The sequence below is a fragment of the Parasteatoda tepidariorum genome, chromosome 6 (genome assembly GCF_982258835.1).
Source record: "Parasteatoda tepidariorum strain Cologne lab strain chromosome 6, Ptep-v5.0, whole genome shotgun sequence".
Lineage (NCBI taxonomy): Eukaryota > Metazoa > Arthropoda > Arachnida > Araneae > Theridiidae > Parasteatoda > Parasteatoda tepidariorum.
Genome location: NC_141760.1, coordinates 32,612,946 through 32,633,872, shown reverse-complemented (window position 1 = coordinate 32,633,872; position 20,927 = coordinate 32,612,946). Strand labels below are relative to the sequence as shown.

Genomic DNA, 20,927 nt, shown 5'->3' with positions numbered 1-20,927 from the left:
CCACTTAGAAGCGAATGGCAGTTTGATGTGAACAGTTACACAGTGAAACAGTTAAATTATGAATGGTATTTATTATTATTTTTCTTTATATTTAATGTAAAATTGTGCCCATTCAGCGTACATATTTAAAATAATTATTACAGATGAATAATTTAAAATTGCAACGAAATACTAATATTTAATTTATGCTCTCTTGCTATAAAATTTATTTGGAAAAAAAAATATAAAGAATTTTCATAGTAAATGTAAGTTAAAGTATATTTATAAAAAAAAAGTTTTGTGGATGAATTTTCAATGATAACCAATCAAGATGATTAGGTTTAAATATTAACTCAACGGAAATGGAAACTAAATTTGTGTTAATCGAAAAAATAATTTAATATTTTTTAATAAAAACTAAGCTATTTTTCTAAAATCTAAATGCAGACAAGAGTATATTAAACTAGCTTTCTAAAATTTTTGAATATAATAATAAATTGATACAATTTTTCCAGAAAAGGTTCGTTAAAGTACTAAAAAAATACTTCTGATATAACACCCAATTCTGAGGAGGCGACGATTTTGCATGGATGAAAAGAATCAGAATCTCCGCGCGAAGTAAATTATAACTAGCAATTCAGTAGTGGTTCATTGTGACTTAATGTGATTTAATCGATTGTTTATTTTTTTTCAATGATTGAAAGAGGGACTCGAATTTATCAGCTGTTTGTTGGTCCAGAATCACTAAAAATTAAACTTGGGCAACTACAAAATGATTATCAGTTGTCTCCCGGGCCAGCAACTAATGTAAAGGGATGATCTGCTGTTTCGTTTTCGTCTGTGTTTTTGCCTAAAATAGCATTTTATTTTTAAAATTTTGAGAATTTTTCTGTAAAGTAATTTTTTTTGATTAAATTAACTTAGATTAGCTTTCTTTGAAAAATATTTAACTATAATAGTGTCCTGTACTTGGATCGGTAAAAATGGTTACGGACTAGTAACACCTTTTAGTTGGTTGGTTTAGTTGCCGGACCAGAGACTAAATTTTCTTAATTTCTACCTCTGATTAAAGGTATGCTTTACTTTTACCCCTCGATCCACACCTGCGTGATGACGGAGTTCGTTAGCAAGCAAAAGAGCACTTTAAGCATTCAATCAATAACACACAAAACGTTTTTTAAAAAAAATACCGTCTTAGAGCTTCTCGTTTCCATTAAAACAAAAGTCAGACTATTTTGTAAACAAATAAATGTTCTTAAAAGCACACAGCCAGCCATTAGTAAACTATACCAGTCAGCAAATACTCTTACAAAGAAAAATTTAGGAAAAAAATCGTTAATATCCATTAGCTATGTTCTATTTAATGCATTCATCTAGTGCTACAAGCCAAATACCAATCACTCAAGTCTCAAAAACATATAAAGAAGGTGCAATAGGGCACACCCGTAAGGGACATGTCTAATTCCCTCATGGGGAATTTCGGTATTTAATTCGATAATTCGATTGCCCTTTGCTGATAGGGCTACCGTGCTAAGTTCAGAAGACATCAGCTTGTCATGGAAGAAACACGGTTTAAGATTTTCGTTTTCCTTCTTACCATAGGATATATTTTTTCAGTTTGCAATGGATGTAAGTAAATTTACAGAAAAAATTAATTCGAAATTTATTTTAATGCTCTAGGAAAGTAAGAAACACAGTAAGTAAGTAATTATTAAGTTAATTTATGCATTGGCTAACCGTCCTATAATAGGTAATATAAATTTCTTGCTACTACCACTTTTGCTTTTAAAATTAACAATTAATTAAATATTATTTTTAATTATAAATTGAGGATTGATAATTCAGTGAGCATTTACTATCAAAAAAAAAATATCAGGGAAGCAACAGTAAATAAAAGTTTAAGAATTGGTAGAAGAAATCGAAGAGACAAAATGTCTTAGATAATTACTACTGGCTTTAAATGTTTGCAATTTAAATATTTTTGTAGTACACGTGACTAACTGAATTCTTATCGAATTTATTCAAAATTCACGTCTATAAAATTTACGATTACCTCATAAAATTTTCGTCACCATTTTTTAAATTTTTCCAGACAGTATGCATTCGTCCTCACTATACATAACTGCTCATTTTTACAGACTTTACGGAAAATTTGTGTTTTTAGTGGTAGTAAAATAGGTTTTTTCTTTCTACATTTGGATATAATTGAAAATAATTATTTATATATATATATATATATATATATATATATATATATATATATATATATATATATATATATATATATATATATATATATATATATATATATAAAATCAGGTATAAAATCCATATTATCATTTCGCAATCATTTTGGAAATGCATCATTAGAAATGATAAGCGTTAACAGGTCATTTTATTATACATAAAATTTGTATAGTCAGATCTGAAATATACAATATTATCATTTCCCATTTACTTGAGAAATGCATCGTTGGAAATGATAAGCGTTACCAGGAAGGTATGCAATATGCCAAATAATAATTGATTTTATATTACGCTGCAGTAGATCATGCAATACATAATGTCACTATATTGAAAAGCGTATAAAAAAATTGTTAATTATTAACGCTAAGAATTAATTCAATACTTTTAATAGCTACAAATACCCGATTGCATGAAGTTTTCTTTCTTCTTTTATCTTCTAGCATCTACATCGATTTAGTAACATAATAGCAAGATTACAAATACAATTGTAGCACCCTCATATCATTATTATATTTGGTTTATTTGGATGACGGCTTGTTTCTCGTAATTAAAAATTTATAACAGCGCTATCCGAATTTTATCATGACGGTGTTACAACGGCGTTAAGATTAATGTGATAGCAACAGATTTAAAAACTCGTTAAGTTTTTAATAAAAGGTTTTTCCAAGACATTTAAAAAGGTAAAACTGCTTTAATATCTTTAAAAAAAATAGTGGGCTATCACTATTTGTTCGTTCTCTCTTTCTCGCTATCGTTCACCAACTCCCGCTAGATCAGTTCTCGGGTCGCTTCAAATACTAGAACACTGTAGCCTAATAATCTTGTTTGCTCGTACGTAACTAAAACTGACTTCCATTTTGATATTACTGGGACAGTAAACTTATACGTCATGAGTTCCAACTTGTACAGCCGTGGTGAAAAAATTTTATTACTGATAGTAAGATTTTTGATAATTTTTAAAGTTTGAAAAAATAAATTGTTTTGCTTATTACGGCAAATTAATTATTTAGACATACTAGGCATCTTAAATCGGTATTTATCGGTTGGGATTATGAAGTAAATACGCCAACAAGTAGGAACAATGCAAGATTCTGGTTTACACTGGTCATCGGCTACCAATGATTCACATAGGTGTATACATAAAGTAGAGAGTATATCATATACGGCAATATCGTGATCATTTATCAACAACAATGCAAATCGAATACAATAATACAGCGAATATTTATTGCAACGATAACTATAACTACTATTCATATAACATTTACAGAAACAAATGTCCGTATAGGCATAACTTGAAAAAGTAATCGCCAACGAGTAATCCCTATGACCGATAATTACCCTTAAATCTATTTCTCAGGTGGTAATACTTCCAAGTTGAGACGAAAATAGCTTAATTTTTTTTTAAAAAATTCACATTTTTATTATTATTTTATTATTAATTCGTGAATTCTTTCCCCAGAGACGCTACAAGTTGGCGGATTTTTAAATTATTGAATGCATCAGTAATATGCACAATCGATATCAATATTTCTCTTTTGCATAAAAATGTATTGGAATTAGCAAGTAAAAGAACCTAATCTAGAAAAATCTATTACAGTTTTTATTAAAAAGATGTGGATCTTCTGAGACCGCCCCATCTCCATGTTTAGTACCCCGTGTGAAATAATGGCAAAACTGGTGTTAATGGGCTTCCTTTCTATGTAACTAAAACTAACCTGCTTCTAAAGAAGCAGTATTAGGAAAGGACATAGTAAGATGGGCAGATTTTTATGTTTTTGCCAATATGTGAGGATGCTCACAGCATGTGGTTCACAAATCACCCTGAGGTCGCTTTTTTTTTTTTTTTTTGATTAAGCGCAATAAAGTAACAATTAAACCTTTTGAAGATTCGATTTCAAGGGTAATGATCCTAATATATATCCTAAATAATAAATCCTAACAACTAAATATCCTAAAATACATCTCTGAGACACTGGGGAGCAGATGTCACAAATTTTAATTTAACTTATTAATTATCAGGCCCCCTCTGATTAGACACATTCCAGAATTTAGGGTGTCAGTTGCTGATTCATTTGCTAAAATGTAAAATCTCAATAAATTGGAAAGAGTTCAAATTAGTACATCAAAAATCATTACTGGTTTAAAGCATAGCTGCCCAAGCAAAATTGTTCTATTTGAGTCTGACATTCAACCATTGAGAAGAATCTCTTATCTTAAGACATATTACAATTCGTTTATTAGTTATGGAGATTAGAACTTCAGTCTCTTGGAACAACAGTCATAGATAGTAAAAAAAAAACAGTCCCTCTTCCTAGCCCCTTCAAGAGATACCTTGTAATCTTCTTGGCGAATAGAACATCATTCTTTTAGGTCATATCTTAGCTCAGCTGATTTCTACGGTAGTCAGTGTTGTACTGAGCCCAAAAAAATACCGATAGCCCATAATTTATCAGACAAACGGCCCTTGAAACTATAAGTCATGTACCAACAGATGCAAATATATACAGACGTCAGTAAGAGCGATGAGGACCATTCTGATGGTGTGGTGTCTTCATTAAAACTACATTTACTTACGTTTACAACGTTGTCTTAAATTCCGAAATTCAGATTATTGTTCAGCATTCAGATCAGAGTTGAAGGGATGACACAAGTGACTAAAAATGTAAGAAGTGGTAGCAACTCAATTCATTTTTATTTATTTATTATCTCTTTAAGTTTTTAAATGTATCTTTAACTCTTAACTTACATTTCAAATTATTTATATTCAAAAAGCATTCGATCTATTGAATTTCAATTTGAAAGTAAACTGAAAAAAGAAATGTGCTAAAAAAGTTGCTAATTTGAATTTCTTCTAATAATATCTTTGATTTTATAATTCAGCACTATTTGCATTTTTAGTCACCCGTGGCAACCCTGGAAATTATCGATTTGTAAAAGGCCTAATTAATATCAAGAATAACACTGATCCTGACTTTGTGCACGTACGGATGCCGGCTGTTCAATTAGGAAAATGATCTACAAGCTTTTAAAGAATTTGGGATTCATATTCAGTGGAGACCGTCGGAATAAGTGGTAACGAAATGTTAGAGTCACTGACCAGAGTTGCTTCTTTGGAATCTTCCCAATCTGACAGACTTTCCACTATAAGCGTAGCATCGAGGGCTCATGCCAGAGTTGACCAAAAATGTAATCGATTACATTTTTTGATTACAGTAATCAATTACTTGTAATCATGATTACAATTTTCAAAAATTTTGATTACAGCTGTAATCATGATTACAATATTGGTTACAGTAATCAATTACTTGTAATCGTGATTACAAAGTTTGATTACAGCTGTAATCATGATTACATAGTCGATTACAGTAATCAATTACTTGTAATCATGATTACAACTTTCAAAAAATTTCGATTACAGCTGTAATCATGATTACAATTTTGATTACAGTAATCAATTACTTGTAATCATGATTCCAAGTAATTGCGATTACAAGTAATCACAACAAAAACGATTACGAGTAATTATGATTACAAGTAATCAAAATATATGATTACATGTAATCATGATTACATGTAATTTGATTACATGTAATTATGATTGCATGTAATCTTAATACACGATTTCAAGACTATTGTATTCTTATAAATGATTATATTTTACAGTAGATAGTAGAATGTATTTTATAATGATACATTTTGCACGTATTAACATGTACTGCATTTTGTACGTTTTTGTATACGTACAAATGAACGTAACTAAAATGTATGTACATATGATTTTATCTAGTGCATATGTTCAGACATTTTAGTTTCACACACATGTGCATACACTTATATTGTAGGTATAAAATATATGTACGTATGTATATAGATAATAATTACGTATGTATGTGCAAACAATGTAGACATGTACATTTATACACAATGAATATATGCATTTTATGCAAATATTTGTGTATGTAAAATGTATATTTATGTTCATGTAAGCATGTATATACAAGTACTTGTGTTTGTACGAACATACATACATTGTCTGTACAATGTATGTCCCATGCATGCATGTGCAATTTATTTATGAACAGTATAATATATGTATGCATGTACAATATAGGTATATCTGTAGGATGTACACTATATGTATGTATACATGTACATGATATGCATGTCCAGTGTATTTATGTGCATATAAATAATATGTTCATGCTCAATGTATGTATCCAAATATGCATAATACATTTGTGTACGATTGTACGTACATTGGGCATATTTATATTTTACATATATTCATACATACATTCGACACGCATAGCGTACGTACATACACACATTTGAAATGCATATATTGTACAGATGTATATACATATAGCGTACAGATGTATATTCATATAATGTACATAAGATGAAATGAACATATAATGTTCATATAATGTACATATGTGTGTACAGATACAGTACATATGTGCATAAATATATTGGGCATAATTCTTTCGTACAAATTTTACATGTGTACATGCATGCTATCCCTATCTATGCATATGGTACAATGTATATATGTCCAATGAATGTATTCCATGTATGCATATCCATATGTACTATATATATGCACGTACAATACATGAATGTATGTACATACATTGTACATGCGTACATACATTACACGTATACATATGTACATTACATTTATGTCTAAATATGTGTACAATGCAATAAATAAAATGCATGTAAGTTAACTTTTAATGACTCAAGCAATTCTCTGAATAAAAAACTATTTTCAGGTATTTTCATGAAATGTTTGACAATACAGATTTATTTTTTTTATAACATAATGCATTTTTCATAACATAATGCAAATTTTTTAAATGGTAAGAAAAACGGTAAATTTTATGTGTGGAATTAATATTTAGAAATTCAAAATAAAATTATCGTTTGCTTTCTAAAAAATATGAGGTCGAGTTTCATATGCCTTAGAATAAATTTTAAAACAAATTTTAATAACTTTACTCATATAAATTTTTTTAATGTATGCACAATGTATGTGTATATTGTAATTACATATATTTAAATGTACGCATGTATCTGTACATTACTTGTAATTAAGTACATGTATACGTTGTATGTACATGCGTACATACATATAGTGCATATAACTATTTTTTTGTACATCCATGCATTACATGTGCATAAGTATTAACAAAGTATGTAGTTATACAAGTACATACGTAAGTTGTACATAAGTACATACTTTGCGTGTACATATATCGATGTACATATAAATATGTATGCATGTACGCATTTTATTTACGCAACTATGTGCATATATTGCACCTTTAAATAACATTCTTACATATTGTGCGTAAATACGTACAATTTTATATACATACGTACATTGTATATACGTGCTTTTATCGTAAATTTATACAATTTATGTACTTACATACATTGTCTATGTATACAAAGATACAAAGCATTGCCTTTTTGTACAAACTAACATACATGCGTACATGTATCATAAATGCATAATTATATGTACTAAGTATATTACAACATAATTATGAATATTGTACGTATAAACAACGTTTGTGCATACATTGTATGTATAGGAATCGCAAATTGTACGTTCATGCGTGCGTACATTCTATGTACATAAAAATATGTAAACACATGAATACTTACGTAAAAAATTTGACTATAGTACACAATCGTAATAACTTGTAATTGTATAGTTTGATTACAAGTAATCGCAATTACATGTAATCAAATTACTTGTAATCATGATGACATGTAATCATATATTTTGATTACTTGTAATCATAATTACTCGTAATCGTTTTTGTTGTGATTACTTGTAATCGCAATTACTTGGAATCATGATTACAAGTAATTGATTACTATAATCAAAATTGTAATCATGATTACAGCTGTAATCAAAATTTTTTTGAAAGTTGTAATCACGATTACAAGTAATTGATTACTTGTAATCGCGATTACAAGTAATTGATAATTGTGATCATGATTACAGCTGTACTCAGAATTTTTTGAAAGTTGTAATCACGATTACAAGTAATTGATTACTTGTAATCGTGATTACAAGTAATTGATTACATAGCTGTAATTATCTGTTATCAATTACAGTTGTAATCGATTACTGTAATCAACGGCCAACTCTGGCACGTGCCTCCCAATAATTTTAATAAACTTCAAATTTTTACCCAATCGCTAAATGGGTCTTGGCTTGGTTTTCATGGTGTCCTCACTTTTCAACTACAATAATTAAGAGTAATAGTGCGCATGTGTTACTATGGCGACAGCTGCTATTTGATTCTTTTCTTTTCAGAATTCTTTTTTTCCCTTTTAATTTTGTTATGCATTAAGTTGGTGAGTTTATTTTTGAGATATGGGACCAGAGAGATCCCATAAATACTTATTGAGTTGTGAATAAAAGAGAATTTCAACATTTGAACGAAATTTTTGTTTTTATCGTTTTAATTAAAAATCAGAAATTTTCTAACCTACAGTTCAAACTGGATCGTTTTCAATACTAATTCAGGTGAATATCACAAATAAAGAAGGTCCAAACTGATTGACACGGTCCCAAAAGTTAGAGTTGAAGCAAGAAAAAAAAAGAAAGAAAAAACGATGCCAAGGCCTAAAGTTACCGAGGCTGAAAAAACCAAAGCCAAAGAGAGTAGACGGGAATACCTTAGGCGTTACACACAAACGGAAAAACAAAAGGGGTCCGTTCGCAAACGCAAGCATGAAGCCCGTATCTCAAAAAAATACCAAAGTAGTTGAGAGAATTGAGCCCTACCGAAGAGCGAATGGTGATTCTCCGAACCCCTTTCATGCAAATACGAGAACTGGGTGTTGATCATCAGTTAGGGATAAAGGATCCATTGTCAACGTACCCAATAACTTGCACAAGATCGTAGACTGTCTTCCACGCAATATAAATTACTCATTCACTATTCATGTAAAATTGAAAAAAAAGCCTAGCTTTCAAATAATATTTCATGTATGAACTAGTGCATCCGAAACGGGTGTATGATGCAGCTTACAATAATCTCCTTCAAACACCATTGTACCAATCCGAAACTGTTAATATTGATCTCGATTGGCTGTTCAATGTCTATTCAGCCTAATGTATATGTCTATGAAAGGAATTTACACAGAATGTGTCTGAGCTGCATTTAAATATATCTGCGACATTGTGTACCTACTTGTTCAGGATCAACAGTTAAAGATGTCCAAGATGAAAACACAATAACCTGTGATCGCCTTGGAGCGATTACAATTTTCTTCATTTTGTAGTGAATCGTATTTTATTTATTTATTTATTTATTAAATTATTGTTCTTTTAAAACCCATAATCCTCTATAGTTATTTTTATTTTAAAAGTATAAAAACCTTAAAATATCAACAATTTTCAATAGTTTATATATAATTGAACGAAAATATTTTATGATTATCACTTTTATGTAAAGGTTATCTTAAAAATCAGCTAAAGATTTTTTTTTTAAGTTGTTACAATTCAAACTCAATGAAACAAAAATTATTACATTACTGCCAAAAGCTTTTTAGTATTATTTTAATTTATTAAAAGCCTCCGCTCACCAACCCCCATGGTTGCCTTTCAATCATCTCTGTTTTTCATTACTCTTAAAAATCAACATTTAAAAAAACAAAACAAAAAAAAAACATTTGTCTATATAATAATTGCAGTTTTGTGTAAGAACATTTTGTTAATTTGTAAATCGCAGCAAAATAAACGATTCCTATTGGATTTGAAAAAATATTGAACTGTACTTGAAAAAAAAATACAGAACGTGTGCTACAATAAGAAGAAAGTGCTAAGTGATTTTACTTGTTAACTACAACAATAACTTACAGAGGTTGGGCAAAAAAATGGAAACACTTCTACTAATACTTTTTCTTTTAGCAGCTTAGAAGATTTGCAAAACTGTTAGCACAATTGAAAGTTCAGGCTTGAAGTTTTTAGGAATGTTGTCTGTTTTACACGTGCAAATTTTGTACCGAACAAAATAAGTGTAGGAAGTTAAAAGCTTTTTTTTTTCTTCCCTTTTTAAAGACCAGTATAATTTTAAAATCATTCTTATATAAATATTGCAATCTTGTAAAATAATTCCGAAGTTGCTGATATTAAGGCTAGAAATAATTTATTAACTTCATCTTCTCATTTTGATAAATTCGAATTTGGCATGGGTAAAAAGGATGTAATTTCTAAAAGTTCCACGCGTCATCGCTCAAATTGTGCCAACATTTTTGCCAGGTAACTATATTTCAATACATTTTATTAAAAATGGTGTTTAAACAGATATTTTTAGAATATGTTGGTTTAGAATTGATTTCTTTGTTTAATTTTTTTGGATTTGGGTATTAAAAACGAAGAAAATATCTGCTTTAAATTTATACGGAAAAAAATGATTTTAATTTAAATATAAAAAAACTAATTACTTGGAACTCTAATGTTTCTAAAAACATCTATTTAAATACCATTTTAAATCAAATGAATAGAATTGGGTATACTATAGCCTACGTCACAGATCGTGTTATTCCTATTAAATTTAACTAGTAGACAGCATTTTCTGCGAACCTGATTTCCAGCAACAAGTAAAAGCATCAAACGAAGTGTCTTGTTTATAAGTCGCTACTCGCCAGGTTGGAATTGTATTAGTCTAGTTCCTTTGGAAAAAATTTATATTGTTGTTTTACCGAAGTTTATGAATTTAGTAAGCATATTTAAAACTCAGTTTATTAATTAAACTAAAAGGTAAATGTTATTCCTAGTAAGTGGAAGTAGTTGTGCTTTTTTCATATTATACCCAATAAAAAGAATATGTAGTAATGTTTATTTATCCAGAAAACAAATAGATAAACTCTTTCAAAATTTGACAAAAAACAAAGGATAACCCAACTAAAATAATTAAATTCTATATAAAATCATTGAGTTAATTGCATGTAATTATTAATAAAAACTTTTTTGTTAATTTATATTTTTACCATGTGCAAATCCAAATCGGGCAAATCAGTGCAAAACAGGCAAATCATGTTTCTTTCTATTCTTTTTTTCTCTAAATAAATGTTAATTTTCTAAAATCATTAAAATTGTATAATTAAATATCAACCTTATTAATTATAAACTTCTTTAAATTATCCAGCAGAATATTACCTTGCGCACATCCATTTTCTGGCCAATCCTTGTTATCTAACAAATCAAACGCACTTCAGCACGGCAGTAAGAACGTGCTTTAAAGCAAAATCCCTTTATTCACGCATTTAGCTCTATTTGCGCTCAAAAATATATTTATGGTTTGACCGGGTTGAAATTCGCTTTCGTAAAGACTATCGAGCTTTTATATACTTGTTGTAATTATATGTCGTGGTGCTCAAATTCATTTATAATTATTATTATAATTCAAAAAATTCTCATGGAATAACATGAGTTTAGCCACCACTTTAAATATGAAATTAAAATCCTCCGGGAAAATCGGAAGAGTTGTCAGCTAGGCATACTGATCTCTGGTGGTTCTTATACATGATTGGTATTCTAAAAAAAGGCCTTAAGGGCTACATACTTTTTGAGGGACTAGAGAAGCCGGCAGAATAATTAGTAACATTTCGTCCATCGGCGATGCTTATGGTTGTTTAAGTTTAAAGAACAATTTGGTCAAGGAGCTTTTGCATAAGTGATTGGGCCAGATTCAATCGTAACGCTGCATTGGTTATACTGAATTTGAAGAATAAGAATTTTGACTGCCACTACTCATAGATAATTCTAACATATTTAGAATAAACATAATAATCAAAAGGTATTGTTTTTTAGAGTGCGGGCAAAATAATACGTAATCTTTAAAATTCCTATTTACCAAGCACTAAAAGCTTAAAAGTTTGCTACTGTGATTTTGATCAAGGATATCAATTCTCTAACATGTGTTTTACTTTTTAGTACGTTGCTATACATGTGCAGTTGATTTCCGACAAGAGAAATTTTCGATCAATAACACTTGCATATTTCCAAAGAATCCCGATGACTTAGCACACTGTAGTCACAACAGTAAATATTGCAAGGTAAGTTTTTATATCAATTATAAATTCATGTTCTTTTTAAATGTAAATGGTACATTACCGTTGCAAGCTTGAATAAATATATTCAGCCGTTTTTCGGAGTTATATTAACTGTTTATATCAATATCGTACGACGTGCCAAACCCCATCAAACTGAAAAGATGCAAAAAAAGAAGAAAAAAAGTTTTAATCTAAATAATATTATTTTTTAAATAAATCGTATCGCCGCATTTTATTCTTATAAGAATCTTTTAGCTTAATATGTCATTAAAAACATTAAAAAAAACAACGTGTTAATGGGATACCGGCAAGTGATGTAGGGCGGGTATCTCTATCCTGAATGGTTGTTGGAATGTGGCATTTGTTTATGTTAGCAACTGCTCTTTCCATTCTATTTCGAGTGAGTCAAACCCGGCAAGTTATCAGTTCTCTTAAGTGAGACATTCTATATTCTTTCACAAAGATTTCAATTCTTCCACTATATATTTCTTACTTAACACAAGGACAGACACGAAGCCATGTGATCATAAACAAACTAGTTCCGTATCAAAGTTGTCAGGTACACAAATAAAAAATAAATCACGGTTACAGTAAAAGACATAAACAAATAGTAAATCTAAGTTAAGTAAAAGAGGATGACAAAGAATTATATTTCAACAACCTTGATGAGTTATACGGCTTTATATGTAATTAACTTCCCGTTAATTAACTTTCTAGTTTATGTACACGCTGTGTTGCTTATAAACGATCAGCTGGCGCTGACGTCATAGGTCACATGTGCGGGTATGGATAGTATTTTCGACACTAGGGAAGCTGCAAGCCGCTTATACTTCCGGGTTACTGTTTCCAGTGTATTTTAAAGCCATTTGGCTCACAACATTGTGTTTTAAGATTCCTGCAAACGTAGTATTTGATTTGAATACTTATTACTAAGCTTAATATTGCTCCTCGAACATTATGCTAATACTAAAGTAAGATGGCGCACAGCTTGCAACGCGACGAACCAACAGTAATAAACAAATGGAAAGAGGCCAAATCAAGACTGCCAAAAAAGCGAGTTATTCAAAATCTAGTAACCATATCACCTTTTTTTTTAACAATATACCTCTAAATAACTAAAACAAATTTTCACTTCTAACTCACCAGAATTACATAATAACATTAATATCTTATGAAATACGGCAGATTTGAGCTCAGAAATTATCTAATGTATATCTTTTATTGAAAACAAAATTATCCGTTTGAAAATATCGCCTCTCTGAATAACATGTAGTAAGCACCTGCAAACTTTCTAACCGGAACTAGAGCAGGCATACAGCTCGAGATTGTTATTGTTTACATTTCTACTGAAAACTCCATCCATTTCTGATCTTTTTCTTCTTGAAGTGCAAGTACCCACTTAACAAAAAGAATCTTATTGATAATTTTTTTTCTATCCTATTTCGAATTACAGTTTAAGTCGAGAATCAAAAAACTATTTCCTGTGAACTTACTGCTAGAAAAGGAAAGAGAACCCTTTCTTACACATACTTGGCATTTTCGTTTACACTTTAAAATTCGTTCAGCATTTCTGTTAGTCGTTCGTCTTCGAAGACTTGGTTAACTTGGTTTTCTTTCTGCAGTCCTTGCAATTAAACCTCGTCGTTTTTTGGTGAACTGCTCTCGTCATCCACTAACTTTATCAGGAAAATGCAACTCTTAAGCTGTCCAAAAGATTTCTTTTTTGGGTGTTGAAATTTAAACCCTTATTGGGTGTTCTTGCCATTGTTAGTGCTTCTGAGAGAAGGTAAGTTGTTTATCTGAGTCATTGATTCAAGTTTTTTTTAAAAAATTATTATAATGCAATTAAATTGCAGCCTTGTGGTTTTCATTTCTTAAACTTTTCCAACAGTTCTGAACAATTTTAGCACCATTGCAAGTACCACAACGATTAGACACAATTGCAGGTAATTTAGGCTGTTGTCGTCGGGCCATTAAGGTACTGGGGGTGCGATTGTTCCTGTTGTTTGCCAGTGGCGCCATCTATGGTCAAGATTTCGACTTTTGCACACACCCATTTAAAAGGGTGCACCCATTCATACATCCGCAGACCATAATTTTGACCTGAACCAGAGAACGATCCATCTCCAAACCAGTACCCCCAGAGGTAATATTTGTTTTAAGAACATAGAGGACTTTGTGACCCAAGAAATTTCAGTCAACATTTACTACACAAGGAGTCTTCGACCTGCTGGATGCGAACGTGAGTTTCAGCTCCCTACGAACCAGGTTATCCCTGTCCTATTAATTTAGGTAAAAATATATATTATTTGAACTAAATGCACATCTACAATGGGTTGTAATACATTCTATTAATTTGAAATGAATTAAAACTAAAAGCAGTAGATTGTATTTAAGCAATTATATTATTTTGAGCATTTCATTTCAGTTAAGTAACAACGCGTTTTGTTGTTGTTAACGTTTAGGCAGAGCGGGTGCGATTGTTCTTGTTTTCCAGTGGCGCCATATATGGCCAAGAATTTGACTTCTGCACACCATAGGTCACACCTGTTTATAGGGTGAACCCATTCATACATCCAATCATTTACCCACAGATCATAATTTTGGCCTGAATCGGAGAACGATCGATCTCTAATCCAGTACCCCCAGAGGTAATGATATGTTATGGGAACATGGAGGACTTTTGCGACTCGACAGATTCTACGTGCATCAGTCACTTTACTACACGGGGAGTCTTCGGCCGGCGGGGTTCGAACCCACGAACTCTCAGACATGGGCCCAGCGCCCTACCGACCAGGCTATCACGGCCAACTATGCGTTTTAAGAATATTTAATTAATTGTTTTAATGAAGAACACATTCTCTATTTGACTGGAATTGGGAAGTATGGTGATAATTCATTCCCTGTAGCTTAAAATAATGCTTATTAAATTTTCAATCATGTATACATGGGTGCTACTCTAGATTTGAATACGTTGAAAATTTAAAAAGTTTTAAGCGAAGCAAATAAAGCACTTTTTACAAACGCAATACAAAATAAAAAAAGCACTTTTAAAAAACGCAAAAAAAAAAAAAAAAAAAAAAAAACAAGCATCTTTAAACACCTTTTAAGAAAGCTACGCGTGAGTACGTTTGAATATTAAATTGATAAGATTATGACAAATATAATTATAGAACACGTGTTACGATTATCGGCGAAAATAACAATATAACTTGTTGTTGTTAATTTACGTCGCAGTAGAGCTTCACAATGGGCTATCGGCGACGGTCTGGGAAACATCCCGGAGGATGATCCGAAGACTTGCCATCACAATTTTGATCCTCTGCGGAGGGGATGGCACTCCCGCTTCGGTAGCCCGACGACCTGCGTTCGAATATAACTTGCGAGAACTATCCTATATGATATCACCATGACGGTTGATAAAGATAACACTGACAAGATAAAAACAAATATCGCGATTTATCGCGAAATACTGATAACTTAAGTCATCGCGATGTTACAATTACTTTGTGTTAAATCAGAGCCTAGTGTTGACTAATTGTTAATTTAATTCGATTTCCAGGCAGTTATAATAAGAGTTGGAGGAGTATTTGTCATGATGTCAAGAACTTGTTCAAAAGAATGTTCAGAAGCATGCACAGAGAGGGGATACGGGATTCGAACCAAGGAATGTACCACATGTTGCGTGAAAGAACCTGACTGTGGAACTAGTGATCTCTTGAAGAAATAGTGATGATTTCAAAATAATTGTGGATTGTTTCTGCTGTGCAATGTTGGTGTGACTTGTTATGCTCATTAAAATTAAATAATATCGGTCATTGTTAAATTTTTGAAACTAGTCATGCATCCGGATTGATAACAGTGGAGAACAATTTTTTGTTTGCTTGCTGTTGCATGAAATTGTTTAACAGATCCTATATACTTTCGTGTTGATGAATTCAAATCTGCAATCTGCTTTTCGTTCCGAGCTACATTAAAAATGAATTTTTTTTCTCTATTTTCTGTCGAAATGCACAAGTTTAAAAACGTTATACATAATGAGGGTCGCGTAAATATAACTACATTCTAGGCGAGTTGGGCACATCACCACGATTAAAATTGCATAGCAACCCAAGCTCAGAAAAGTCGTCATATGCCGCTAGTGACGTTTCCTCCCCATTAAGAAATGCTTCTTTGTTTCGTCTGAACAGGTCATAACAAGGGAAGCGTCCCTAGACGCGTCAGACGATATTTCCGGTTCCAATGCAATTTTAATCCTGATGATGCGCCCTAACTAGCCTAAAAGTTTGGTTGCAACATTTACGCAAAGCTGTGTTATATATGAAGTTTTAAAACTTATACATTTCAACAAAAAATGTCATTAAAAAAATCATTGTTTTTTCTGCACATATTATTCACAAATATATTAAGAGGAAACACTCATTCACTGTGCTCTTGTATGAGCTACTTTAGGATAACTATACAAGTTTTTACGTCTGGAAAATCTTAGAGAAATAAAGAACAGCTCAACATACTAAAAACAAATAATGCTATAGTATTTGAAATAGTATAGTATGGCTGAACTATCATCTTTAAACCAGCTCTTGAGAGATTAGAATTTTTAAAAAAATTCTCTGCTATTTTTGATGATTTTTAATTTAAGTATTTGTATAAATGCAGAAAAAATTTGTTCCTCGGTTAAATATATGAAGTCCTTATATGAATAATATGACAACTCAACTCAAGTTCATTTGGATATATAGAGCCTTAAAAGATAACTGAGTGTATTGTTTTCTCCTGTTTTGTCTGGTTTTTAGTGCCCTCTATTTGGCAGCAAAAATAAGCTGTATGCGAACTAGTTTTAGAATAAGACATGAATGACTTATATGATCTATTTTATAATCCTATCTCAAATAAGCACTTTATCAGTACTTAATAATATTATAAAAGCCATATTCCTCAATTTAATACACGTCTTTCAACCAAGTGAGCTGCTTTGGCAGTTCAGTTAAACTCATAAAACAGAAGAAAAAAAATTATTAAATTTAGCATTATCTTCAAAGTTGCTTATGTATACACTGAAAATTCTTGACTAGTATAGCGTAGACAATATAGGTCTTAAAACCAAGTTAGCTGCTTTGACAGTTTAGTCAAACTCATACAACAGAAAAAAAAAAGTATTAAATTTAGCATTATCTTCAAAGATGCTTACGTATACACTAAAAATTATTGACTAGTATAGCATAGACAATATAGGTAGGTCTTTAAACCAAGTGAGCTGCTTTGACAGTTTAGTCAAACTCATAAAACAGAATTTTTTTAAAATTAAATTTAGCATTAAATAAGCCATAAGCAATATGACTTTTTTTTTAAATATCTACAATGATTTATTTAGGCATAACCCTTACTCTAGTATAATTTGACCATGAAAAAATTACAAATATGAATTCTCATTATATTTCCAAATTTCCCTGCATTTTTAGGCAAAAATTCATTTAACCCTTTGGTGGAGATGGGATACCCGTTTCCCATTTAAATATTTTTCCTAATGCTGGAATTACAAGTAAAATTACATTTTGGTATTTTAATTATAAAAAACAGTCTAATAAAACCTCAAAAATTTGTTTATTTCTTAGAATTATATTTGTACTAGAATATAAAATTCAGAAAAAGTAGTTTGAGTTTTTTTTCTTCATTCATAATCAAAAATTTATTAATAATTAATTTTGAAAATTAAAGAAATTTTAATGATGAATTACTTTTAGATCAAAATAACTGCAAATTTACAAATGATTGTTTGGAAATTAGTCATGGATAAAATTTTACCTTAAACGCATAAAGTGACATCAGTGTCCGAAGCTGCATTTCATAAATGAAAATTATTAAAATGCTAAATATAACATTTTTCTTTTATTCTGACCTAAATTAATACAAAATACTGAAAAAGTATGAAAAATATGTTTAAAAAAATCTGCATCAAAGGATGAAAAAAATAAAATCCAGTTTTAAAATTTTGAAGTTGAGTGATAGTAACTAAAGTTGAGTGACTCTAAAGGGCTTTTAAAAATTCAATAGTTTTGCTATTCGTTTTGGATCTATTGAACAATCGCCTTTATTCTTAAGCATGATGTCAATCTAACAGAAATTTTTCTCTCAACCAATCATTTACCGTGCAAAATTGAAAATTTGTACCCGGTGACATGCCTCTAGAGATCACAACCAATTTGATCCATCAATCACTGAAAACTAAAACGTAAATGTTTCATTTAATTATTATAATTTGTGGTTGCACAGCCATATTGAATCTTTTATCCAATTGTAAAAATCACAAACACAGGAGCAAATGTGCCATGAATTTCATTCAACCAGACTTAACAACAGTATAGCATACCCTCCAACTGCTACGGAATTTCCGTAGTTTCAGAAATCTTCTTTTCTGACGGTAGCAAAATTAATGTCTTAATATTTAAAAAAAATTAATTTTAGCGTAACTTGTCCACTATTACTTATGAAAGTGCAGGCCATATGTCTAGATTCTTAAGTTCTGATAAAAGTTTTATGAGAGATCCATTTGCTTTAAAAATTTCTACTTTGGTTCGCTACCACTAGAAAGAATTATTTTTAAAATCCTCATAAGTTGGAGGGTATGGTATAGTGAGGATTGACAGTCACTACAAACTTTTTTCGATACTATGAGCAACATCTTTCTGATTTTCTGTGGAATTATTGAAAGATTATCATATTTCATTAAATTCAAGTTCATAACTCTTTCTCAAGTTCCTAATTATATTCCCCCCCGCAACTCGATGAAATGTAGTTCATATAAATGGAACAAATGTGTACTCTAGGCAAATGATACTGCATTTAGTTAAAAGTTTTAAAGACCATTAAAAAAATTGTTAAATGTCAGGTGAGAATAATCTCAGGAAGGAGCCGCTTAAGCCCAGTAATTTTATTTCACTGAATTGCATGTTCATTTTTTTATAAATTTATTGTATCAGATAAATTTATTGTATCAGATAATAAGCCACTGCACCCCTTTATAAGGGTTACTGCAATGAAAAGATTGAAATAAAACTGGTAAAAAAAAACTATCAAGATAGATTTGTTCCAAACAGTTTACTTATAATTAAAGATTTAACTGGCTAAAGAAGTTACCTTATAAATTAAATGCTATAATACTATTAATCAATTACAGAAATAATTTCAGCTATAAAAATAAAGTTGGTTTTAAAGATTATTGTAATCTATCTCAGGGTGCATAGTCAAATCATTCAACAAAAAATAAGCACTTTATAAGTACTTATAGTAAGCACTCAAAAAATATTTTTAAGCACTATATACATTAAGAAAATGCAAAATAATTTTGAAAGACTTTACATGATCATGATAAAATAACTTGTTTATGACTAAAAACTCTATTCTTGATTATATTAGCCACCCTAAAAAGATCGAGAGAACTTTTGGTTCGAAAAATGAGGGTGGAAATGAAGTAATTGAGCATATCTAGCAAAATGCAGCAGAGTTACATGTGAGAGTGTTAGAACCGTACCAAACTAGTAGACACACATGCGGATTCGCAAGTATTTAATCAAACCTGTAAAATGATTGTCGCTTTCATGCGCTATGGACTGACGGAAGACCGAAATGGATTGTGGTCAAATGAATCTTGAAAATGTTGTACAGAACAATGTGAAAAGCACGCTTTTGCATATTAGGTGCCAAAAATCGTCAGGGTAAAGAAAAAAATCTCATTTTCGAAAAGAAAAAAATCAAGCTATTTTTTAAAAACACCCCATGAAAAAAGCACCTTTTAGGGTTTTTAAAAAACAAAAATCAAAAAGAAGCACCTTCAAGCATGTTTTAAAAATGCTACGCACCATGTATCTGAAGAGACATTTTGCCGCACTGTTGGGTCAGACAAAAGTAGCCTTGAAAACAAAAGTTTTATACTATATCCAGTAAAAAAATTAAAATGCTTCTTTATTTTAAAAATTAAACAAAGAGGAATAAATTTTTGTGATATTACCACTTAATTGTTTTCCTACTATTTTAAATTTTTACTTTTCTAATGTGTTATAATTAATGATCTAGCATATTACACAGAATTTACAATATCTCATATGCTGCCGTAACAGCAACATATACAATATTAAACTCATAAAATATTTTTTAATTTAAATCCTAACACTTTGTGAAAACAAATTTTGACAATCCTAAAATGTATATAGATATGTATATATTTAGGAAAATCACAATTAGTTTCAAAATTATCAAGTAAGAGTAAAAATAACTTTGATTCAAGGTATATAAGCACACCTAAAAAAAGGACTTTTCCTTTTAGAAAATTAGAAAGAGGAAATTAACCAAGTATTCAGATTACTATTACAAAATATATATAAAAAAATTCTGCCATGTCTTTCCAGGTGCGTGAATACTCTGTATACATAATCATATTTTTAACCAGAGCTTTGTTTTCACTAATGCTCTACCTATGTTCAGCAAAACAATAAAACTAAATGAAGGAAATAAAATGTAAGGTGGTAAAATATATTTTTAAACAAAACCAAGAGCAATAACAGTACATATGCACGTTATTTTTTTAAAATTAAATAATGCTAAATGACACAATTAAA

General features: G+C 30.4%; 1 protein-coding gene across 1 annotated transcript; it reads left to right on the top strand.

Moving 5' to 3' along the window:
* The first annotated feature begins 1,378 nt into the window (after positions 1-1,378).
* Positions 1,379-16,130, top strand: LOC107453105 (uncharacterized). The gene is made up of 3 exons (XM_087165609.1): positions 1,379-1,608; positions 12,194-12,315; positions 15,875-16,130. Exons 1-3 carry the CDS (start codon positions 1,536-1,538, stop codon positions 16,040-16,042), a joined length of 363 nt encoding a protein of 120 aa, XP_087021735.1. The 5' UTR covers positions 1,379-1,535; the 3' UTR covers positions 16,043-16,130.
* Positions 16,131-20,927: the final 4,797 nt, after the last annotated feature.

What these genes read in the sequence shown, in the direction of transcription:
- LOC107453105 (XM_087165609.1), top strand. Translation starts at nt 1,536, where the DNA reads ATGGAAGAAACACGGTTTAAGATTTTCGTTTTCCTTCTTACCATAGGA. An exon ending in TTTTTCAGTTTGCAATGGAT is followed by an intron (nt 1,609 to 12,193) that starts GTAAGTAAATTT and finishes TTTACTTTTTAG; the next exon opens with TACGTTGCTATACATGTGCA. An exon ending in ACAACAGTAAATATTGCAAG is followed by an intron (nt 12,316 to 15,874) that starts GTAAGTTTTTAT and finishes TTCGATTTCCAG; the next exon opens with GCAGTTATAATAAGAGTTGG.